General features: G+C 40.2%; 2 protein-coding genes across 3 annotated transcripts; both read left to right on the top strand.

Annotated features, from left to right (window-relative positions):
• Positions 1-47: 47 nt before the first annotated feature.
• efcab6 (EF-hand calcium binding domain 6) lies at positions 48-10,799 on the top strand. 2 transcript variants are annotated; one of them, XM_048257375.1, is made up of 30 exons: positions 48-140; positions 591-754; positions 985-1,205; positions 1,289-1,368; positions 1,452-1,521; positions 1,645-1,781; positions 2,265-2,383; positions 2,523-2,644; positions 2,747-2,895; positions 2,992-3,075; positions 3,167-3,278; positions 3,380-3,559; positions 3,669-3,794; positions 3,898-4,058; positions 4,301-4,423; positions 4,680-4,854; positions 4,947-5,061; positions 5,479-5,603; positions 5,793-6,022; positions 6,367-6,499; positions 6,608-6,726; positions 6,858-7,046; positions 7,682-7,784; positions 7,917-8,114; positions 8,272-8,499; positions 8,605-8,814; positions 8,999-9,188; positions 9,883-10,067; positions 10,225-10,374; positions 10,501-10,799. In XM_048257375.1, the coding sequence occupies exons 2-30, from the start codon at positions 610-612 to the stop codon at positions 10,621-10,623; spliced, it is 4,302 nt and encodes a 1,433-aa protein (XP_048113332.1). In that variant the 5' UTR covers positions 48-140; positions 591-609; the 3' UTR covers positions 10,624-10,799. The 2 variants fall into 2 exon arrangements, with proteins under 2 accessions (XP_048113332.1, XP_048113333.1); XM_048257376.1 differs by lacking the exon at positions 48-140 and adding an exon at positions 150-296.
• A 747-nt stretch (positions 10,800-11,546) lies between these two features.
• LOC125303357 (sorting and assembly machinery component 50 homolog A) lies at positions 11,547-17,919 on the top strand. Its single transcript, XM_048257071.1, has 15 exons — positions 11,547-11,720; positions 12,213-12,323; positions 12,411-12,512; positions 12,596-12,683; positions 12,760-12,866; positions 13,021-13,151; positions 13,612-13,699; positions 14,714-14,842; positions 14,995-15,066; positions 15,227-15,313; positions 15,496-15,566; positions 16,546-16,613; positions 16,896-17,042; positions 17,215-17,356; positions 17,552-17,919. Exons 1-15 carry the CDS (start codon positions 11,700-11,702, stop codon positions 17,595-17,597), a joined length of 1,410 nt encoding a protein of 469 aa, XP_048113028.1. The 5' UTR covers positions 11,547-11,699; the 3' UTR covers positions 17,598-17,919.
• The last annotated feature ends 156 nt before the right edge of the window (positions 17,920-18,075 follow it).

Here is an 18,075-nt window from a genome sequence, read left to right as displayed (position 1 = left end):
AATCTTTGGGCGGGACTACTCTAGCTTGTCTCCATGGCAACCATTAAGCGTCCTTTCAAGTTACAATGTGTTTAGCACCATCCAGGACAAACCATTCGCTAAAACTACCGCAACCGTGCTATTTCTAGTATGATGAATAGGTAACTGGCGTAACACACGATCATTTTTGTCTCAATTATGCAATGCTTGCTCATTTGTTGAATGGGAAGAATTTTAAGTCAGAGAATTGCAGGGATCTTTGGAGGATAACACGTTTCACATGCTGAGAAATGGAGGAATGATGTCCGGCGACAAAAGTGAAGAAGCTTCACTTGTTTGATACAGTTAACAGGAGGCCTACTCAACTAAATGTTAATCGGTGAACTAGTGATAGATGCTATCAGTTTCTAAGCTATCATTATCTGTTTGAGTAAAATGTTTATCGAAATATATGACTAGTTCTAGGCCTAGAAGCTACGATAGGGGATGACGAGGGTTAACGTTACGCCTATCGTTAGATTCATTCTAATGAACATTACAGTAGGCTACCCTAATGATCATGCATATTATTCAGGTAAATCTAATGGTTGCTTTCTTGTGTGTCTGCTCAGACTTAGGTAATTGACAATCATGTATGTGGGCACCCTGAACGCTGATCTTTCGGAGTTGAGGCCTATCTCGAGGGGAATGTTGATGGCCCCTAGGATCCGGAGCTCCCAGTGCTGCCTGTCCCAGAGTAGGGATTCCAGAGCCAGTGATCTCAGATCTGACTCTGGTGAGAAGCCATTCTTTAAATTTCATCTAACACAGTGGGGGAAAACTAGGCTACTGAAAGGCAGTAGGCTACAATAATTATAGAATAACTGTACCTAATTAAATTAGTAGGCTAGGCTATCTTTAGCCGTCACTTAAGATTTCAGGACAAATAGAAGCCAACATTGTTACAGGCTTGAGCCATTGGTCCAAATGCAAAACGTTTGATTAAAGAATGTTTCTTGTCCCCAGCTACTTCAGTCCAGTCTGTTGCAGATGAAGACCTAACACTGACAGACATTGAGAGAATGTTTGTTCAGAAGGTCGAGGACAAGAAAGAGGACTTAAAGGCAGCCTTTCAAGCATTTGACACGGAAGGAAACTACACCATCACCAAAGGGGAATTCAGGCGTGTCATTGAGCATTTTCTTATCACCCTCACTCAGGCCCAGTTTGAAGTGCTGCTAACCAAGGTTTGAAGCATGATTCCTTCCTATTATACTCATATTAGACACTGTTCACGTTTATACATTGTGATTTCTTGTCCTTACTTTAGGTTCCAAAGAGAGCAAATGGCAGTGTAGCCTATATGGAATTCCTCAGAAAATACTGCAAGATTTCATCAGCTAAGCAGAGGTACTGCAGATTAAGGATCCTGACCATTATGCCTTCTCGTATTATAAAGACCACTCAATCCAGTGTTTTGCATGTTCTTACAGAATCCCCAACATTTGTGAGAATCAACAAAACCAGACCTTGGGGGAACTACAGTGCAACCTAAAAGATAAGGTACATCCTTCCAAACAGCACAAACATAGCACAATGTTTGAGGCTAACAATTTAGTTTTTAATCAAAACATAGGACTATGTATGACTTTCAATTCATAATTCATAATTTGACATTTTTAACAGATTGGAAGCAACTTGAAGAATGTTACACGAGCTTTCCGCCTATTTGACTTCAATCTTGATGGGCAGATTCAGCAGCATGAGTTCAGAAGAGTCTTGGAGGCGTACTGCTTTCCTCTCAGTGACCAGGATTTTCAGAGGTAGGTCTGGTAATAAACTATGTTGGCAGCGTGTCACACATACTGCACGCAGTAGGTGGAACAACAAATTGCATATCATGAAAAAAAAAACCTAGACATTTCATCAAAATATCGGATATTGTTTTACTCTGTGATAGGCAGTATTTTGCACTAAACTAAGGTAATTGTGTTTAAGTTTCCATGGACACCCAAACAGAGGTTATAAATGTGGTTGTGTGCTATTGTTTACGGGGCAGTGTTTGCACTCATGATGGATGGCCTCACCATGGGCACTGTGTTACTTAAAGTTTATTGTAAAACAAATAATGAGTTTACAATATTAAAGCCTATTTTTTATTACCTAGATACTGTATAATTCCATATTTATGTGATCCATTTGTCTCTTTTGATTTGCTCTGCTTTAATTTCTGTGCTTGATTTAGAAGTCTCAGATCTCAGATACTTTCTGTGATGCCTCTCAAATATGTACTTTCTCCCGAACAGACTTTGGTCTCACTATAGAACTAGCAATACAGAGACGGTATTCTACAAGGAATTTCTTGAAAGACTTGGTATTGACTGTGAAAATTATCACAAGAAAACACCAGAGTGTGTTCAGCAAGGTAGGATACTGTTGTTCTATGTCTGGTAAACCAGATGCGTTGTTTGCAGTAGTGCTTAATTAGGTTACAGTCAATATTTTGTTAAGGTTGTGAATCTAAAAGTCTTTTGGAACTTATGATAAAGGATATGTTTTTTCAGCTTTGAACTGGGATATCTGTGATCAAATGAGAAGAACAAACCGAAGTATAAAAATGGCTTGGGCTGACACAGATAGGAATGGAGATAACTTTGATGAAATCCAGACAAAATTTCTGAAAAAAGTAGGATACTGTTCTTTAATGTCAGAATTAACATAAATATTGATGTAATAAGTAGTGTTTAGAGTTGTGTTTACAGTAATTTTATGTGTATTCTTGACACAGATGAGCATGAACTACAATCTTGTTCAGAAGGCTCTTCATGCATTTGATATCACTGGAAGTGGTTTGATTTCTCCAGAGGATCTCAAATCAGTCCTCAGTAGTTTCATTTTTCCTATGAATGAGCGAATTTTCAGTGGGCTTTTAAACAGGTATAATGACATGAACACATTTTAAATAGGGATTTGATTTTATTGCATATTGGCATACTTGCAACTGAAATTGATATGCCTCCATGTGTGACTCAGGCTTGGAGTGAAAGCTACAGAGCCCATATCCTGGAGCCAGTTTCTAGCCTTATTCCAAGATAGGCAGCAGCCCTTGTCAGAAAGGTGGGCAACAGGTTGTCTCATCACCCTCATCTTAGTATAGAAGAGCATCGGCCTAAAATGCCCTTTACTTTTAATGCCCTGTTTCTTTCAGGAAGTGGACTGCGCCCATAATGCCCGGTGTTGAGGGAATCTTGCCAAAGCTCCAGCATCAAGTTCAGCAGGTTCACACTCTACTTAAACGGGGCTTTCAGATCTTTGATGAGGTATTAAAGTATATCCATGATTTCACAGCCATATGCATATGTACTGACCTACATGTTTTTAGTTTTATATAATAAATATGCATTTTTTTCTCTCTCTCCAGAATAAAACTGGAGTCCTTCCATGGGGTGAGCTGCGGAGAGTGGTTGAAGGCCTCACCTTTCGTCTGACAGATGAGCAATTCAAAGGCCTTGTTGATCTTCTAGATCCTGAATGTTCTGGAGTTATCAATTACGGCCAATTCATCGAGCTTTGTCAGAATCATACAAAATCAAGACCAATGGTATTCATTTAACGGGTTAGAAAAAAAACAATAGTGACAATACGATGATGGCACCTGTTCTCTTCCTGACAATTTAAAACAAACTGCTCACAGATATGTTTCTATGTAGACAGCAGTGCAGCGACAAGCAGTGTTTGGTCTGCAGGAAATGCACAAGCAAAGGAATTATTTGAGAGGGAGGAGTCTAACTGATCAGAGCCCAGTGTCCTCCGTTTCCATTCATACATGGAACACGGTAAGATATGACAAATTATAAGACTAATTACTAATTGAACTAATTAAAAACTAATTTAATTAAATGGGTGTCATACAGACTAAATGTATGCTGACTGACATAGGTGGAGACCATTTTGAGGGACAGACTGTCAGAACAGCTGGATGCAGTCCTGAATCTTCTTGACCAACTTGACCATACCCAAAATGGAACTGTCAATTCTGTGGAACTCAAAAGGGTTGTTCAGCAATATGGATTGCCTGTATCTGACAGTCATTTTGAAAAGTGAGACTTTGTCTTTTTCCAGATGGCTGCACTGTGTAGTTTTTAAAGTCCATTTCCACACATGTTGCCTATATTTTTTTTGCCACTTTTAACTCCCACTGTCTTAAGTTGAATGATGTGTGATATGTGCCTCTTTTGTTCCCCATGTGTGTGTGTGTATGAGGACTCTATACTGCAAACAAAATCTACCTTTGGGTACAAATAAAGTAACTTGAACTTGAACTTGAACTTTCCCTCCTCAGGCTGTGTGTAAACTTCAAAGACTCTGGAGGGATCAATTATAAGCGGTTCCTGAAGGGCTTAGGCATTCAGAATATCAGTGCTGAAGACAGAAGTACTCATGGCTCCCTGAGCCTTTTCCAGAGGTAAAATGATGTCGATTCATAGAGGAAAAAACATTTTGATGCAGCTGTGGTAGATTTAAGCAATAAGCCCCGAGAGGCTGTAGGTTACACTGATTCTACAACAGCTAAGGGGCGTTGTTAGGCACGACGCGCAAGCGGAGTAGAATGTGATGCCAATCACAATCAAGGACTGGAACTATCAGTTTTAGAAAGCACTAAACTGGCAGAATGAAATGGTTGTATGATACATTTTAAAACATGGTCAAATTTATTGCAGGACTGGAAGTGCTTATCATGCTCACCTCAAGAAACTCAAGGGACAGGCATTACAGGATGTTGTCCTTAAGAAACTCAAAAATGGCCTGGATGGTCGTGGAGTAAGCCTGCAGGACTGTCTGAAGATGTCAGGAGGAGGCCCAAAAGCAACCCTCACTCTTGCAGATTTTAGTAAGGTGAGCACAAACACAGACTTTATCAAGAACAAAATGAGATACCACAGTAGACTCTAACCAATGTATGCTCATCCTGTATGTGATGTTGATAGATTCTAGATGACTGCAGGATTATGCTGGACAAACCACAATTTCAAACTCTCACTCAAGCTCTTGGGTTTCACAACGGACAAATATCACACTTTGACTTAGTTGGCAAATTTGAAAGTAAGTCTATGCTTGAAATTTCCATTAACATGTTCTGAGATAACATTGTCCAGTAGGGGGCAGGCCTGTGCAGCACTGGACAGAGCCGTATATAGAGATATTGTATAGAGATCTCTATATAGGCTCTGGCACTGGACAGCTTGGGTGTGCTTTGCAGTGTAGCACCAAAGCAGCAGAATACCCATATTCTCAAAGAAACGGTGACATTTAATTTCAGTCTCGACTTTCATTTACTTGAAACATACTGTATGTATTCCCCACAACGGGAGCATCAAGTTTAGTCAATTTAGTCCATTTGTAAATCAAATCCTTTCCTCTTTTTTTAGGGTTGCAGCAGACTGTTTTGTGATACAACTGTGACGACTATTGATGTAGCCCATGTGCAACATGTCTAACCAGGTTGACCTGTTTTTGCAGAAAGCACAGCCAAGGAGAGAAATCACAAGATAGAAAGGGAAAATTTGGAAGGGATGCCATCCAGCCTCATTTCAGCGGAAGAATGTCTGCAGCAGCTCAAGAAGAAAATTAAAGATTTTCATGGGGTAGCTTTCAGTGAAATATTGCTATAGTCTTACTCTGGCAGTCCTTAGTCAAATATCATCATACCGTTGATTTGTGGTTGCGAGTGGCAAGGCAGTTGTGTAAAGTTTCCATATCAGTGTGCACAAGTATCTTGGTCCAGTCCAGAGATGGGAAGTAATGAAACTTCAATTCCATGTTCCTGTTCCCAGGATGCCCTCTCTGCTTTCCGTGTGATGGATAAAAACCGCGATGGTCTGGTCAGCTGGAGGGATTTCAGGCCACTGTTTGACAGTCTCCAATTTGTCATCAAGGAGAAGGAGTACCAACGGCTTTTAGACCTCATGGGATTTCAAAATGGTGCAACACTGAACTATGCAGAGTTCTTCGACATAGTCCATCGCAATAGCAAGGAGGAAGCAGCCATTTTATCAATCAAAAAGTGAGGATTCCACAGCTAGACACACCATGATCAGTCAGCAGTAGCAGAATCATGGCAGGCCCATGTGAAGTGCCCTGCACATTATAAAAAATATCACAGAATACAGTATGTTTAGATTGACATTTACAGTTCATTTACATATAAGGTTTCCACAGAGTTATTCTTCAAGTACTGTAACCTACAGTACATCTGAAACATACTTAAATAACCACAGACATTAGAATATGTTTTTGTTTAGATTTCATTGAAAAATGATTTGTACATCTTCTGAAAAATACCACATTTCTATTAGTATAGAGTTGTGCTACCAGTTGTGCTACCAGTTGTGTACATTTGTTGGCCAGATCTGGGAGTGGAGAACCTTGTGACAGTGTGGGACATCCATCTAGACCTGATTGGTTGCTTGATTTAGCATGTGAACAAGTTCATGCTCATCTGGTAGCAGACATACGTCATCGCTGGCATGAGATTTCAAAGGTTTGTGTCGCTTGTCTAGACCAGTGCAGAAATATTTAAAGGATTCAGAACAGCATTGGACATCTGAACAAAGAATAAGTAGACATGCCTCACTTTTGTTTTTTGTAGGATCTCTGCCACTTTAATGAAGATGGTGAAGCCATTATCCATAAAATAGGTTTAAGACGTCATCTCTTCAAGTACTCTTTACCAATCACGCCCAGAGACTTTGAGAAACTGTGGATGAGGTAGATGAGATATTTTACTAAATTGATACAGTACTAAATTATACAGTATTAACATCCAAAGAGACGTTATTGAATATTGTGAAATGTAATAAAGTTAGTAACATTTGATCTCTCCAAACGTCTTTGAACAGATATGATAAAGGAGGGAAGGGCTACCTGACCCAGACAGAGTTCTTTGAGATGCTACACATCGTGCCTGAGGGACAGGACCATTTGTTAGAACCTCCAATTACAGAAGGAGAGCTGGATACTCAACTGGAGCAACACGTGGACAGAGAGGCATCCCCACCCTGCAGGGATGTGATCTCACAGGACCTCAGGTCAGCCAAGGCCAGATATAATAGCCTATAACATTATTCATTATATTATGTAAAAGTTCCTATGTCTGTGCACAACCCTATATAATTTGTCTGAGATTCACAGTTTGTATTACCATAGGATGACAAATAAAACATGCTTTCAAATAATTAGCATATTTATTTTGATCAAGAAATGCAATGTAATGCTACAATACAATCAAAGATTGTTATAAGGATACAAGGAGGTTTATTTGTCACATACACATACATAGCAATACTAACATAAAGCATGTAGTGACATTTCGTTTGGTGTTCAGCTTTTTCTGTGCAAGTGTGAAGAAAGAAAGATCAAGAAATATTTTAATAAATAGCAAGAGAGAATAAAAAGTGCAGTGTGTGTACAGTCCATGTGCAAGTGTGTAATAAAAAAAACAATAATTAAAAAAATAATAATAATAATAATAATAATACAAAAATAATAATGTGCTATTAAATGACACTTACTGTTCACTATGAATTTAAGTATAATTTAAGTATAATTGTCTTCTTTGTCAACTTCGATATCAAGATAGTAAGACAGTGTTGTACCAGGACTTCCCGAATAATTTTGTCACAGGTCTTGATTAAAGTCTTTTGGCTGACTTTCCCTTTATCAGACATTCAGTCCAGTCTCCCCAGAGTGTTGAAGATCTAAGTCCAGACAGAGCCGTGCAAAGAATCAGAGAGGTTGTAACTGCTGCCCCTGATCATCTTCATAAGGTATGATACCTTCACATTATGACAACTTAGAACACTGTGCTGTACTCAGTTTGTGATGATAAATGCTTTAATGAGTGATAAATGATTTCAGCTACATAAATACCTTTACGTAATACCATAAGTGTGTCACAGGCCTTTTCAGCGTTTGATAAGACGGGACGTGGAGTTGTTTCACCACTGGAGTTTCGACGAGTCTTGGACCACTTCTGCTTTAGGCTGTCTGATCGGCAATTTAACCACTTACTGATGAAGCTGAAGGTCAGAGAGGAGGGAAATAGCATGGTGAACTGGAGACAGTTTCTTGAGACGTTTCAGTTCAACAGGGAAGAGGTGAAGAGAAGAGAAAGAAGAAAATAAGTAACATTGTAGACAAGTCATAATTAACCTGCATTATAATAGATTTGAGACAATAATGTTTAACATGAATTTATTCACACTTAAATCTATATTGGTGTGTGTGTGTGTGTGTGTGTGTGTCACTGAGTAGACAGCAGAAGAATGGCTGGAAAAATTAGAGAAGGTTCACTTCCCCAGTCAAGCCCGTCCACTGTCCATCAATGAGATCCTGGAACGAGTTAAAGACGTAGTGTCGACCCGTCTCTATGTGATCACCAAAGAGATGGTGGCCCTTGATTATGCTCACATTAACACGATCTCCAAACAAGACTTCAAGCAGATCTGTGATCGACATGTCATGAGGCTCACCAGTGAGCAGGTATACTCTCCTATATTCACCCTGGCACCTTAGACTTAACATGGCAGGTAAATGCTAGAGAAGTGCTTCGGAAGCTTTTGTTTAATTATGTTTCAATCCATTCAGTTTGAGAATTTGTGGAACATTTTGCCAGTCAACGCTTATGGTAACCTGGACTTCCATGAGTTTCTGACTAAGTTCAGTGGGAAAGAGCGTGATGATCATGTTCCTCAAGAGGGGCAAGGATCCACATCGCCAGCACCTTTATCACCTGACTCTAAAGCAAGCATCCTCAAACGTCCTAAAACTGCCTCCTGCTCCATCAGATCTAACAAGGTAAACAGTTATCTAATTCTTCACAAAGCACCTTAAAAATAATTTTTTGCTCCTCATAGAATGTATGAACTATGATATGGCTTTAAAGTGCAACCTAAATCCTGTTGGTAGCATCAGTAGTTAAAGAATGCCTCAAGATTTCTGAAGAGTCTATGACCATGCATCTTCACTTGTCTCGCCATAGGCAACGGAGGTCCCTAAACAGCATAAGCGGCCACATTCAGCGGGGGCGAAGACGGCATCTTCACTAAATGGAGAGACTGTGAACAGGAGGGTTAGATGCCAGATTCATAGCTGCTGGAAGATTATCCAGAGGAGGTGCAGGGAGGTGGACCCTGATAGACGTGGGGAGATTGAAACTGGAACCTTTTTAGGTGTGGTGGAATAGTGGATATAGATAGTTAAAGTTACCGCCCTCATGAGGGGGAAAACATGGTAGCAGCAAACAATTGAGTGAAGATTTGCTAGTAGATTCATATTCGTTTTAAAATCCACCTCTTGTGAAAATCAAGGGGTTAACCTTGTTAACATGTCTGTATATGATCTGATGTCTGCTATGGTTTACAAGACATATCATGGACAAAATAAGCAGTAGTTCCTCCGCGCTTCTGTAATTAACTAGCTGGTGCGTCAATGGGAGAGGACTAATTGTAGCGAGAGAGAGAGTTTTACCGGAGCAACACAGATGTTTAAACTTCATTTTTATTTTAATATGCCAACATAAGGGACTAACGTTTCCACGTTCTGCCACATCTTTAGTAGACTCTGATGAAGACGTGGCAGAACGTCGAAACGTTAGTCCCTTATGTTGGCACATTCAAATAAAAATCTGAAATTTAAACATCTGTGATGCTACGGTAAAATTCCTCTCTCTCGCTACAAAATAAGCCGTCTCTGTCATAATAGTGGATTTCTGCTTAGGATTTACATTTTGCCCAATCACCGCCCAGGCGTGCCAATTCAGGCATCAGTCCAGTTATTTAAGGCCCAGTGGTCAAAACAGCCAAATGTGTGCTTCGCATTGAATTGCACTGCATGGTGGTGAATGTGGTTTTATTTGTGTCTAAGGTATCATGGAGGATCTCCGTATCCAGATGACTCCACTGGAATTTGAGCAGTTGATGGCAAAATATGACCTTAAGAGTAATGGATGCATTCGTTACTCGGACTTCCTGCGTCACTTTGTCCTCCCACATAGACCTCTGGCCACCAGTTTGCTTAGCAGGAATAAACTCCAACTTCCAAAGATGCCAGTAAGATGGAAAACATAGTTTGTAAATGTGTATCTCATAGATATGTGATGTAATGACACTTGTAGTGATAAAAGCCCTGTCTGTGTAATATGTAGTTTCTGTGTAGATGTTTACAGTAGATTACCTAATATTCTTGTTCCTGTTCTTGTGTTGCCAGTTGAATTCTGGACCGCTGACCACTCAGTGTGCAGAGGCCATGCTTAGGATATATGGCCCTGTTAAACAATTTTGGAGATCCATAAGGCAGTCCTTTGTGTCTTTTGACAAAGACCGCAGTAGAAAGATTTCTCTCCAAGACTTCAGAAAAGTAATCTTTGTTTTTCAGTTTTCATTGCGAGAAGTAGCTGTGCAGTGCATTGACTTAACATGCAGTTTGGTCAATTTTATGCCATTTTGGTCATTTTTTCCCTTTCATGTCATGTCATTTCTACAGGTTCTAAGGCATTACAGTGTTAACCTAACAGAGGAAGAGTTCTTCCATGTCACTTCTTTCTTTGACAAGGACATGTCGGGGAAGATATCTTACAATGAATTTCTTAGCACTTTCCTGGGATGAAGTCAAATAACCATTTAGAGATGAATAGAGTTTATGAATTATGTCTGTGGTTTGATTAGAAAGACTAGTTCTTGGGAGTTATAAGATTTAGTTTTGTACTACTTTTGTACTTTGATGATTTTTCCAAAGCTGTTTTTAAGATCACAGTGCCTTAATAAACAGCTTGAATATTGGCTCCTGTGATTTGTTGCAGTGTGTAATGGCATTTATATAGTTTCTAGTTATATATTTTTTATTGAATTTTTTTTTAATAAATATTCACCTGAAAATTACACAGCTCATTCATTACCAGAAAATATAGGCCTATTGTATAGTCTTATGTTGCTCAGGCCTATACTTACAACCGGACCCGCGTCACACAGAGCAGGTTGTTTGCGCCATGCCCCTTTTGAGGGGAAAACATTCCCTCAGAACAAGCCAGAGTGAACCGGTAGACATGTACCAACCACACAGCTAAGAACCCCTCCCTGAGTTTCTTTTTTTTTTTTTTTGCCTACCATGTCAACAAAAAAAATCCTGACAGAAGAAAATTATGGCTACAAGCCATAAGAAGAGAAGACCGTATGACACTTCTGGTCACTGAGTGGGGTTGTTGCACCACTTCGTAGCCTACTCGGGAGACTGAAGGGACATGTTTTTATATTAATTGAATTAAGCTTTTGTAGATATCTTTCACGGTCAACGACCGGCAAAGTGGTTATGTATTGAGTGATCATATTGATTTGTGGTATTTTTTGTTATTATTTACTCCTGCGATTTCTGTACGAATTACGTTTATTGACCCTAATTTGCGTTGGAGTTAATGAGAGGGGTTGTTTGTTTTCCCCCCGAAAGGGGCGGGAACGTTTGTCACGAGTCAAGTTCCCGGATGTGCCGGTCTAACGTATCCATTTAATTTTAGAGATTAGGTTACCACTGCGTCCAAGCCATATAGCCAATCAGTCGTTAGAAGGGCGGGTCCACCGACTGTCATGGCGGCCTTTGTAAGTGGGGCTTGACTTTCCATATCGTGTCAACTGGACCTCCAACTTTTTATTGACTTTCGTTAAAGGACTTTTGCATCGAGAACTATTAACATGGGGACTGTCCACGCACGGGTAAGACTATGAGAATGATGTGAAGAAATGACCACTACATGACCTCTGATGACAGCATGTGCAGCTAGCTTAGCTCTGCTCAGTCAGTATTCAGCTAATATTAGGCCGAACCGGGTATCTTCCGAAAAAATGAATGAATCAAAGGATACAATTTCACAATTAATGTTTAACATTAACCGCATTTAGACAATGCCCTAAATCACGACGTATGTAGGAAGATGGGGATATCTGTGAATCAACTGAATTCTCTTGGCGGCATTTTTCAGAAGGTAGTCATGCTCTGTACATGGCTATTCTACGTTGCAGTGACACTAATGTAAAGCTTGCTCACCTGTGTCAAAACATTAGCTAAGGTGCGTAGAAGGCTTCCTAGGCCTACGTGGAAGAAGATAATTCTTGTCAGAAAGACTGTCTCACTTGCTGTTGAAATAATTGTTGTAATAAAATTGACAATCCTCCTGATCTTAAACCTTTGCTGTATTCTTCGTGTAGGCTCTGGACCCTATGCCGATGCATGGTCCTGAACTCGGTGTCCAGGCAGATGACATTGATTTGCCAGAGCCTGAGCAAGAAGCCAAACAAGAAGTTCTCGAAAACAAAGATGTATGTTTGTTTTTAATATGAAACAAATGATATTTAGGTAAATGTATTTTTTCTTGTGCACTAGTTTCTAACGTATTTTATTTTTAGATTGTTGTCCAAAGGGTGCATGTAGATGGTCTTGGTCGCACTAAGGAAGACCTTCTCACATATGAAATCGCAGATGTCTTTAAGGCTAGGAACTTGATTGATGTGAGTATCTCATGTGCATAATTATACCAAAACAGTTTGTCAATGGGCCCTCAATGGGTTACTTAGCATGATGATGCTTACAGGTCATGAAGAAGTCCCATGAAGCCAGACAGAAACTTCTGCGACTGGGAATATTCAGAAAGGTTGAAGTTGTTATCGACACATCTCAGGGTAAGAAGTCGGTGAGGAGACAAGGACAGAAATGTTTTCTGTGGGGAACACTTGTTTTACAACAGTATCTCTGCAGGTGTTGATGCATTGCCGAATGGGCTGGATGTGACGTTTGAAGTGAAGGAGCTGAGGCGGATGACTGGCAGCTACAACACCATGGTCGGAAACAATGAAGGAAGCATGGTAAGGGACGTCATACGGCATTCATCAATTCTTAATTTTCTTTGCTTCGCTCTTGTACTTCAAGGGTTGTGCTTGTTAGTAAAATAAATTGTTTTTCAATCACTTGAAGTTTATAGTACATTCTCATATTTTATGGTTTTTTTTCTGATCTCAGGTACTCGGTCTTAAACTTCCAAATATTTTTGGGCGGGCAGAAAAAGTCACCTTCCAGTTCTCTTATGGTACAAAAGAGACGTCTTACGGCCTGTCGTTCTTTAAGCCCCAGCCAGGACACTTTGAGCGCAAGTATGTCTGGTTTCAGAGAAAGTGAAATGAGGCTTAAAAACTTAATTTGTCTTTTAAATTGTATTCGATTTTAGCCTAGGTGAGCCCAGATGAGTCTTTTGGCAAATTTGAACTTGTTCTGCAGGTCTGTCTGGACAGAAGCCCATTGACACCCGTTTTCGAACTTGCAGTTTTACTACTTCCAGAAGTGCAGCAAACATATCTTTCTGTAAACAAAGGTTTTAAATGCAGTTGTTTACTCAATTTCAAAATACACACTCTTGGGTTTTTGGTGATTCAGAAACGGAACGTCAATGGGCTCTTTTACAGACTAACATGCAGAGCAAATTCAGATTTGCTAACCGGTTCGTCTGGGTTCACCCAAACTAATTAGATTCATCAAAAGGGCTCTGTTTTCCCCAGTGGTGTACTGTGTTGCGTGTTCAGCTTGTGAGTTCTACTGACAGTGTCTGTGTTTCAGTTTCTCCATCAATGCATATAAAGTCACTGGCCAGTTCCCGTGGAGTTCACTCAGAGAGACTGATAGAGGGATCTCTACAGAAGTCAGTGTAAGTAATCCAGCTCATTTTGTTACATTCTGTTTGCATTTTCTTTCAAAAAATTGCTTTTGGCCTGTTGTATTTGGCATCTGTCACTGTACATGTCCCACATAGTGATGAGCCATTCTGAAAATGTTTTGCCTGAAAATACTTCAAGTTGTTGCCTGTCATTAACTATGATTATATGATTATTCAGCCATGATCCAACAACCCTTTGATTATTTAAGGAAATATTGATGTTAAGTGACAGGTTAAACACTGTAAAGTCATTATGATTTTCTAAGGTTAATTACACAATCTATCCAATGTAATGGCAAATCTAGCATGATGGCAGGGTAACTTGTCAAAGAAGAGCTTTCTCTATAAAATCTTTGTGGTGTTTGCTCAAACCTTAAGGTATGTTAGGTTTTCTGTGTTGTTTGCAAACAAAGTAGCCAGGTTTCCAGACTCTCTACTTGCACTTTGTGAAGAGCCTGACCTCTCATCATTGTGAAATGTTTCCAACTCTAGCATCGTAACGGGCATAGACTTTGTGTTAACTTTGGTTAGGCTGGACCAATGATTTCAGTCACATTGATCAGGATCCTACCGTTCCTTCCTATTTCGCCTAAACTCGCTACAAACTGATAATAAACCATGTCGTCAGTCAGGAAACAATGTATTTAGGCCTACCACAGGCCTACTTTCGATTTCGAAACTATCTTCATCCCCTCACGTTGCTGATTGGCCTGGCACCTGGGTGGTGGCCGAGGGAAGCGCTAGTGTGTTGTCAGATACCAGAGCAGTATCTCAGTGAAATGAAAATAAACGGAGATACTAGGCGGGCAGGGTTAGAGCGATTGTGAAACATGTTAACACGTAGTGATTTACCAATCTAAAAATAAGTAGTTGGTAAAATGAAAAAATAAGTTGTTGATAATTAAACTTTTTAATTAAACATAAACACTTGATGTGTGCCATGGTTTGTACAATTGATGAAATGCTCTTCCTTCTGTGTGTGTCTTGTACCCATCTCCTCCCTAGTTTCCCATCTGGTGGACCAATCACACTCTGAAGTGGGAGGGAGTGTGGAGAGAACTGGGCTGTCTGGCTCGCACTGCCTCCTTTGCTGTCCGTGAAGAGAGTGGCCACTCGCTAAAATCCTCCCTCTCGGTACAACCTTTTCAGGGCTACATTTTTTTGTGTTTAGTCTAGATTGTATATGACTTTAAAGAACAATAAATAGACAAGACCTATGTGTGTGTGTGTGTGTGTGTGTGTGTGATATCAGCAATTGGTTCATTCTGTGGATTTCTTTTTTACAGCATGCCATGGTCATTGACACACGAAACTCCTCTATTCTTCCAAGAAAGGGTGCCTTACTCAAAATTAATCAGGTTAGTTTCGTCTATGTGAGGTGCACTTACACACACCTCACTTAATAGGCCTCATTGATTTCTCATTTAAATGAAGCCATTTGTCAATGGGCCCCCAAAGGGTTACTTAGCACGATGATGCTTACAGGTCATGTGATTTTGTGTGTCATGTGAACTCTAGGAGCTGGCTGGGTACACAGGTGGAGATGTGAGCTACCTTAAGGAGGACTTTGAAATCCAGCTCAACAGACGTCTCCCCTTCGATTCGGTGAGTAGCACAGAAAACACTATTAATCAGGGAGATGTTTCTGAAAAGTAAATCGTAAAAAGAGTATTGAAATGGTCTCCTCATGTCATCAGAATGCTACCTCAGTTGGCATGATTCAGCTGGAGAATTGCTGTTGATGTAGGGGAAAGCTTTCTGGAGCCATATTGTCTTATCTTTTCTAGATCCTGTCTACCTCCTTCTGGGGTGGTATGCTCCTGCCTATTGGAGAGAAGCCCACCAGCATTGCTGACAGGTTAGTACTTTAACTAGTGTGTATCACTACCACCATGACATGCACCTCATAGAGCACCTTACCACTGCATACTGAAACACAGGGTCAGTCCCTGCCCTGTCACTGCAAGTGCCTCGTGCTTATACATCCTTAGTAAAATCATGTGGATCCTTGATTTAGTATCTTTTATTTTACTGCTCTTATTAGTAATGTGGATTTGTTTTTTGTTTTTTTTATCATCCTGTGTATGTTGTAGTGTATGTTGTGTGTGATGTCTTGAGCTACAGGGACCTTGAATTTCTATCTATCTATCTATCTATCTATCTATCTATCTCTCACTCACTCACTCACTCACTCACACTCTCTCTCAGCTGTTGTGTTTCTGGGCACTGGTACAATTCTGTTGCATGGAATGTAGGATGAACATAACTATTCAAGTTATCAAGTAGTTAGGTAGTAGTTGGAATATATTTTTGTCAGCAACAAGAATTACACTACGATCATAAGTTTTAAAACATTTTCTTTTATGTGTCTTTCTTTTTCTGACTATTGAAAAAGAGTGAAAAACAGTGTACATACAAATCAATTAACATGGTAAACAAAAAGCAGCCAACAAGTGCCCAACATGTTTGGGAACTCGTGCAGGACTGTTGGAAAATCATTCACTGTCTTCAGGGTGTTGAGAGATTGCCACAAGTGTGAAATGCTGTCATCATGAAATGCTGTCATCACTCATCAAAGTCTTTTGAAGAGCCTAAAATATACAATTTTTTGCTTTGTTTACTCTTTTTTTTTGTTGTTGTTGATAACTTAACCCCCTGTTTGTTAATTGATAGTTCTGAGTTTTGTTCTACAATTTAAAAAGAATCAGGAAAAGAAAAGTTTTTGACAGGTTGTGTAAAATAAAGACAAATAATCACTGCAATGCCTTGAAAGTGTATTATCCACTGTTGTCTGTATTTCTGTAGATGTATTATTGTTTCTTTGTTTCTTGCTACAGATTCTATCTGGGTGGCCCCACAAGTGTAAGAGGTTTCAGTATGTACAGCATCGGGCCACAGAGTGAAGGTACGTGTTGTCTGCATCGTCTTCTGAAAACCTGAGAGCATCATATCTATGCTTTGTGGCATTACAAGCCTCTTCTAAAAGACCTTTTTCGAGATGTCTTCATCAAATTATATCTAGCATAATTGCTGAACAGATTATACTGATTAATTCTCTGGTGTGAGTGTAAAATATCTCCCTCACTCAAGACGAATAGCAGGTGTATTTTGCCAGTAACGCATCAAAAGACTGGATGCTGCAGTTCGTGAAATGTTTCAATACAATCCATCTCCTTTTGGTGGACAGGCGACTATCTTGGTGGAGAAGCGTATTGGGCAGGAGGGGTCCACATGTACACGCCACTCCCTTTTCGCCCGGGCAGAGGAGGCTTTGGCGACCTGTTCAGGACCCATTTCTTCCTGAATGCTGGGAATTTGTGTAACCTAAACTATGGTGAGTAGCAAGCAGAGGAAGTAACCCCCAGCATGTGGAGAGCTGGTGGGTTAGTGGCTAAGGACCAAGGCTAGCACGCAGAAAAAAGAACAAAGTTGTCGTGCCAGTGGTGCGCAGGCTGATCTTGCGGTGGTCTTGCTTGGCTAATATAACTTATTTCCTCATTGTCCAGGTGAGGGCCCACGGGCACACCTGAAGAAATTGGCTGAGTGTATCCGCTGGTCCTATGGAGCAGGTATCGTCTTGCGCCTTGGGAACATCGCTCGCCTGGAACTGAACTATTGCATTCCCATGGGTGTCCAGAGTGGAGACAGGTAACTGTTGAGCGTGTTTGTTAAACGTCATCAAATGTCCAAATGAGTCCAAATTTGACAGTACTATATTGCAGTAATTTTACATGGTGTGTAGAGTGTGCTATGTGCACTAGATTTGAGTAGCCACAGAAAAGAAATAATAGAGAAAATATCCATTAATTGACGTAGATGCTGATAAGCCTTTTCTTTCTTCAGGATATGTGACGGTGTCCAGTTCGGAGCAGGCATTCGATTCTTGTGAGGCAGGACCTGTGGTCCAGTAGTCTTGCGCATAGACATTGGAATGAAACATTTTTTTCTGATGGCTGGAAGATTCCAGAAGGATTTCATAGCACTTACAGGTTTCACAAATCGATCAAACCTGGCGTCATGGCCCAGTTAAAAAATGAAGTAGGGTGAGACTGCAGCAGTTGAGGGGGCCAGGACCTTCAGTCCAGGAGTACCGCTCTTGCTCACTGTGTTTGGAAGCTTCTGCAGGAGAGATATCAGCCATCAGTGCTCTTAAGTCAAAATATTTATTTGTAATATGAATGTAATTCAATAAATAATTTCCCAATCCCCCATCCTATTCATGTTGGCCATGATCAGTTTTCCCTGGGGGGAGAAGTTCATTTTAAGTTTCAGCAACCTATGTGTCCGGTGACAAAGACCGATAAACTACATTTTGAATGTAACAGTTTCCCAATAGTATGTTAAGTCATTGTTTAGTTTTAGTGTAT

Source organism: Alosa alosa, chromosome 11 (assembly GCF_017589495.1).
Source record: "Alosa alosa isolate M-15738 ecotype Scorff River chromosome 11, AALO_Geno_1.1, whole genome shotgun sequence".
Lineage (NCBI taxonomy): Eukaryota > Metazoa > Chordata > Actinopteri > Clupeiformes > Clupeidae > Alosa > Alosa alosa.
The sequence above is the reverse complement of the archived record's forward strand: the minus strand, read 5'-3'. Positions and strand labels throughout refer to the sequence as shown.

Coding starts and splice junctions, on each gene's coding strand:
- efcab6 (XM_048257375.1), top strand. CDS start 610: ATGTATGTGGGCACCCTGAACGCTGATCTTTCGGAGTTGAGGCCTATC. Junction 1,782..2,264: donor AGTGACCAGGATTTTCAGAG/GTAGGTCTGGTA, acceptor TCTCCCGAACAG/ACTTTGGTCTCACTATAGAA. Junction 4,424..4,679: donor TCCCTGAGCCTTTTCCAGAG/GTAAAATGATGT, acceptor AATTTATTGCAG/GACTGGAAGTGCTTATCATG.
- LOC125303357 (XM_048257071.1), top strand. CDS start 11,700: ATGGGGACTGTCCACGCACGG. Junction 12,324..12,410: donor AAGTTCTCGAAAACAAAGAT/GTATGTTTGTTT, acceptor TTTTATTTTTAG/ATTGTTGTCCAAAGGGTGCA. Junction 16,614..16,895: donor CATCGGGCCACAGAGTGAAG/GTACGTGTTGTC, acceptor TTTGGTGGACAG/GCGACTATCTTGGTGGAGAA.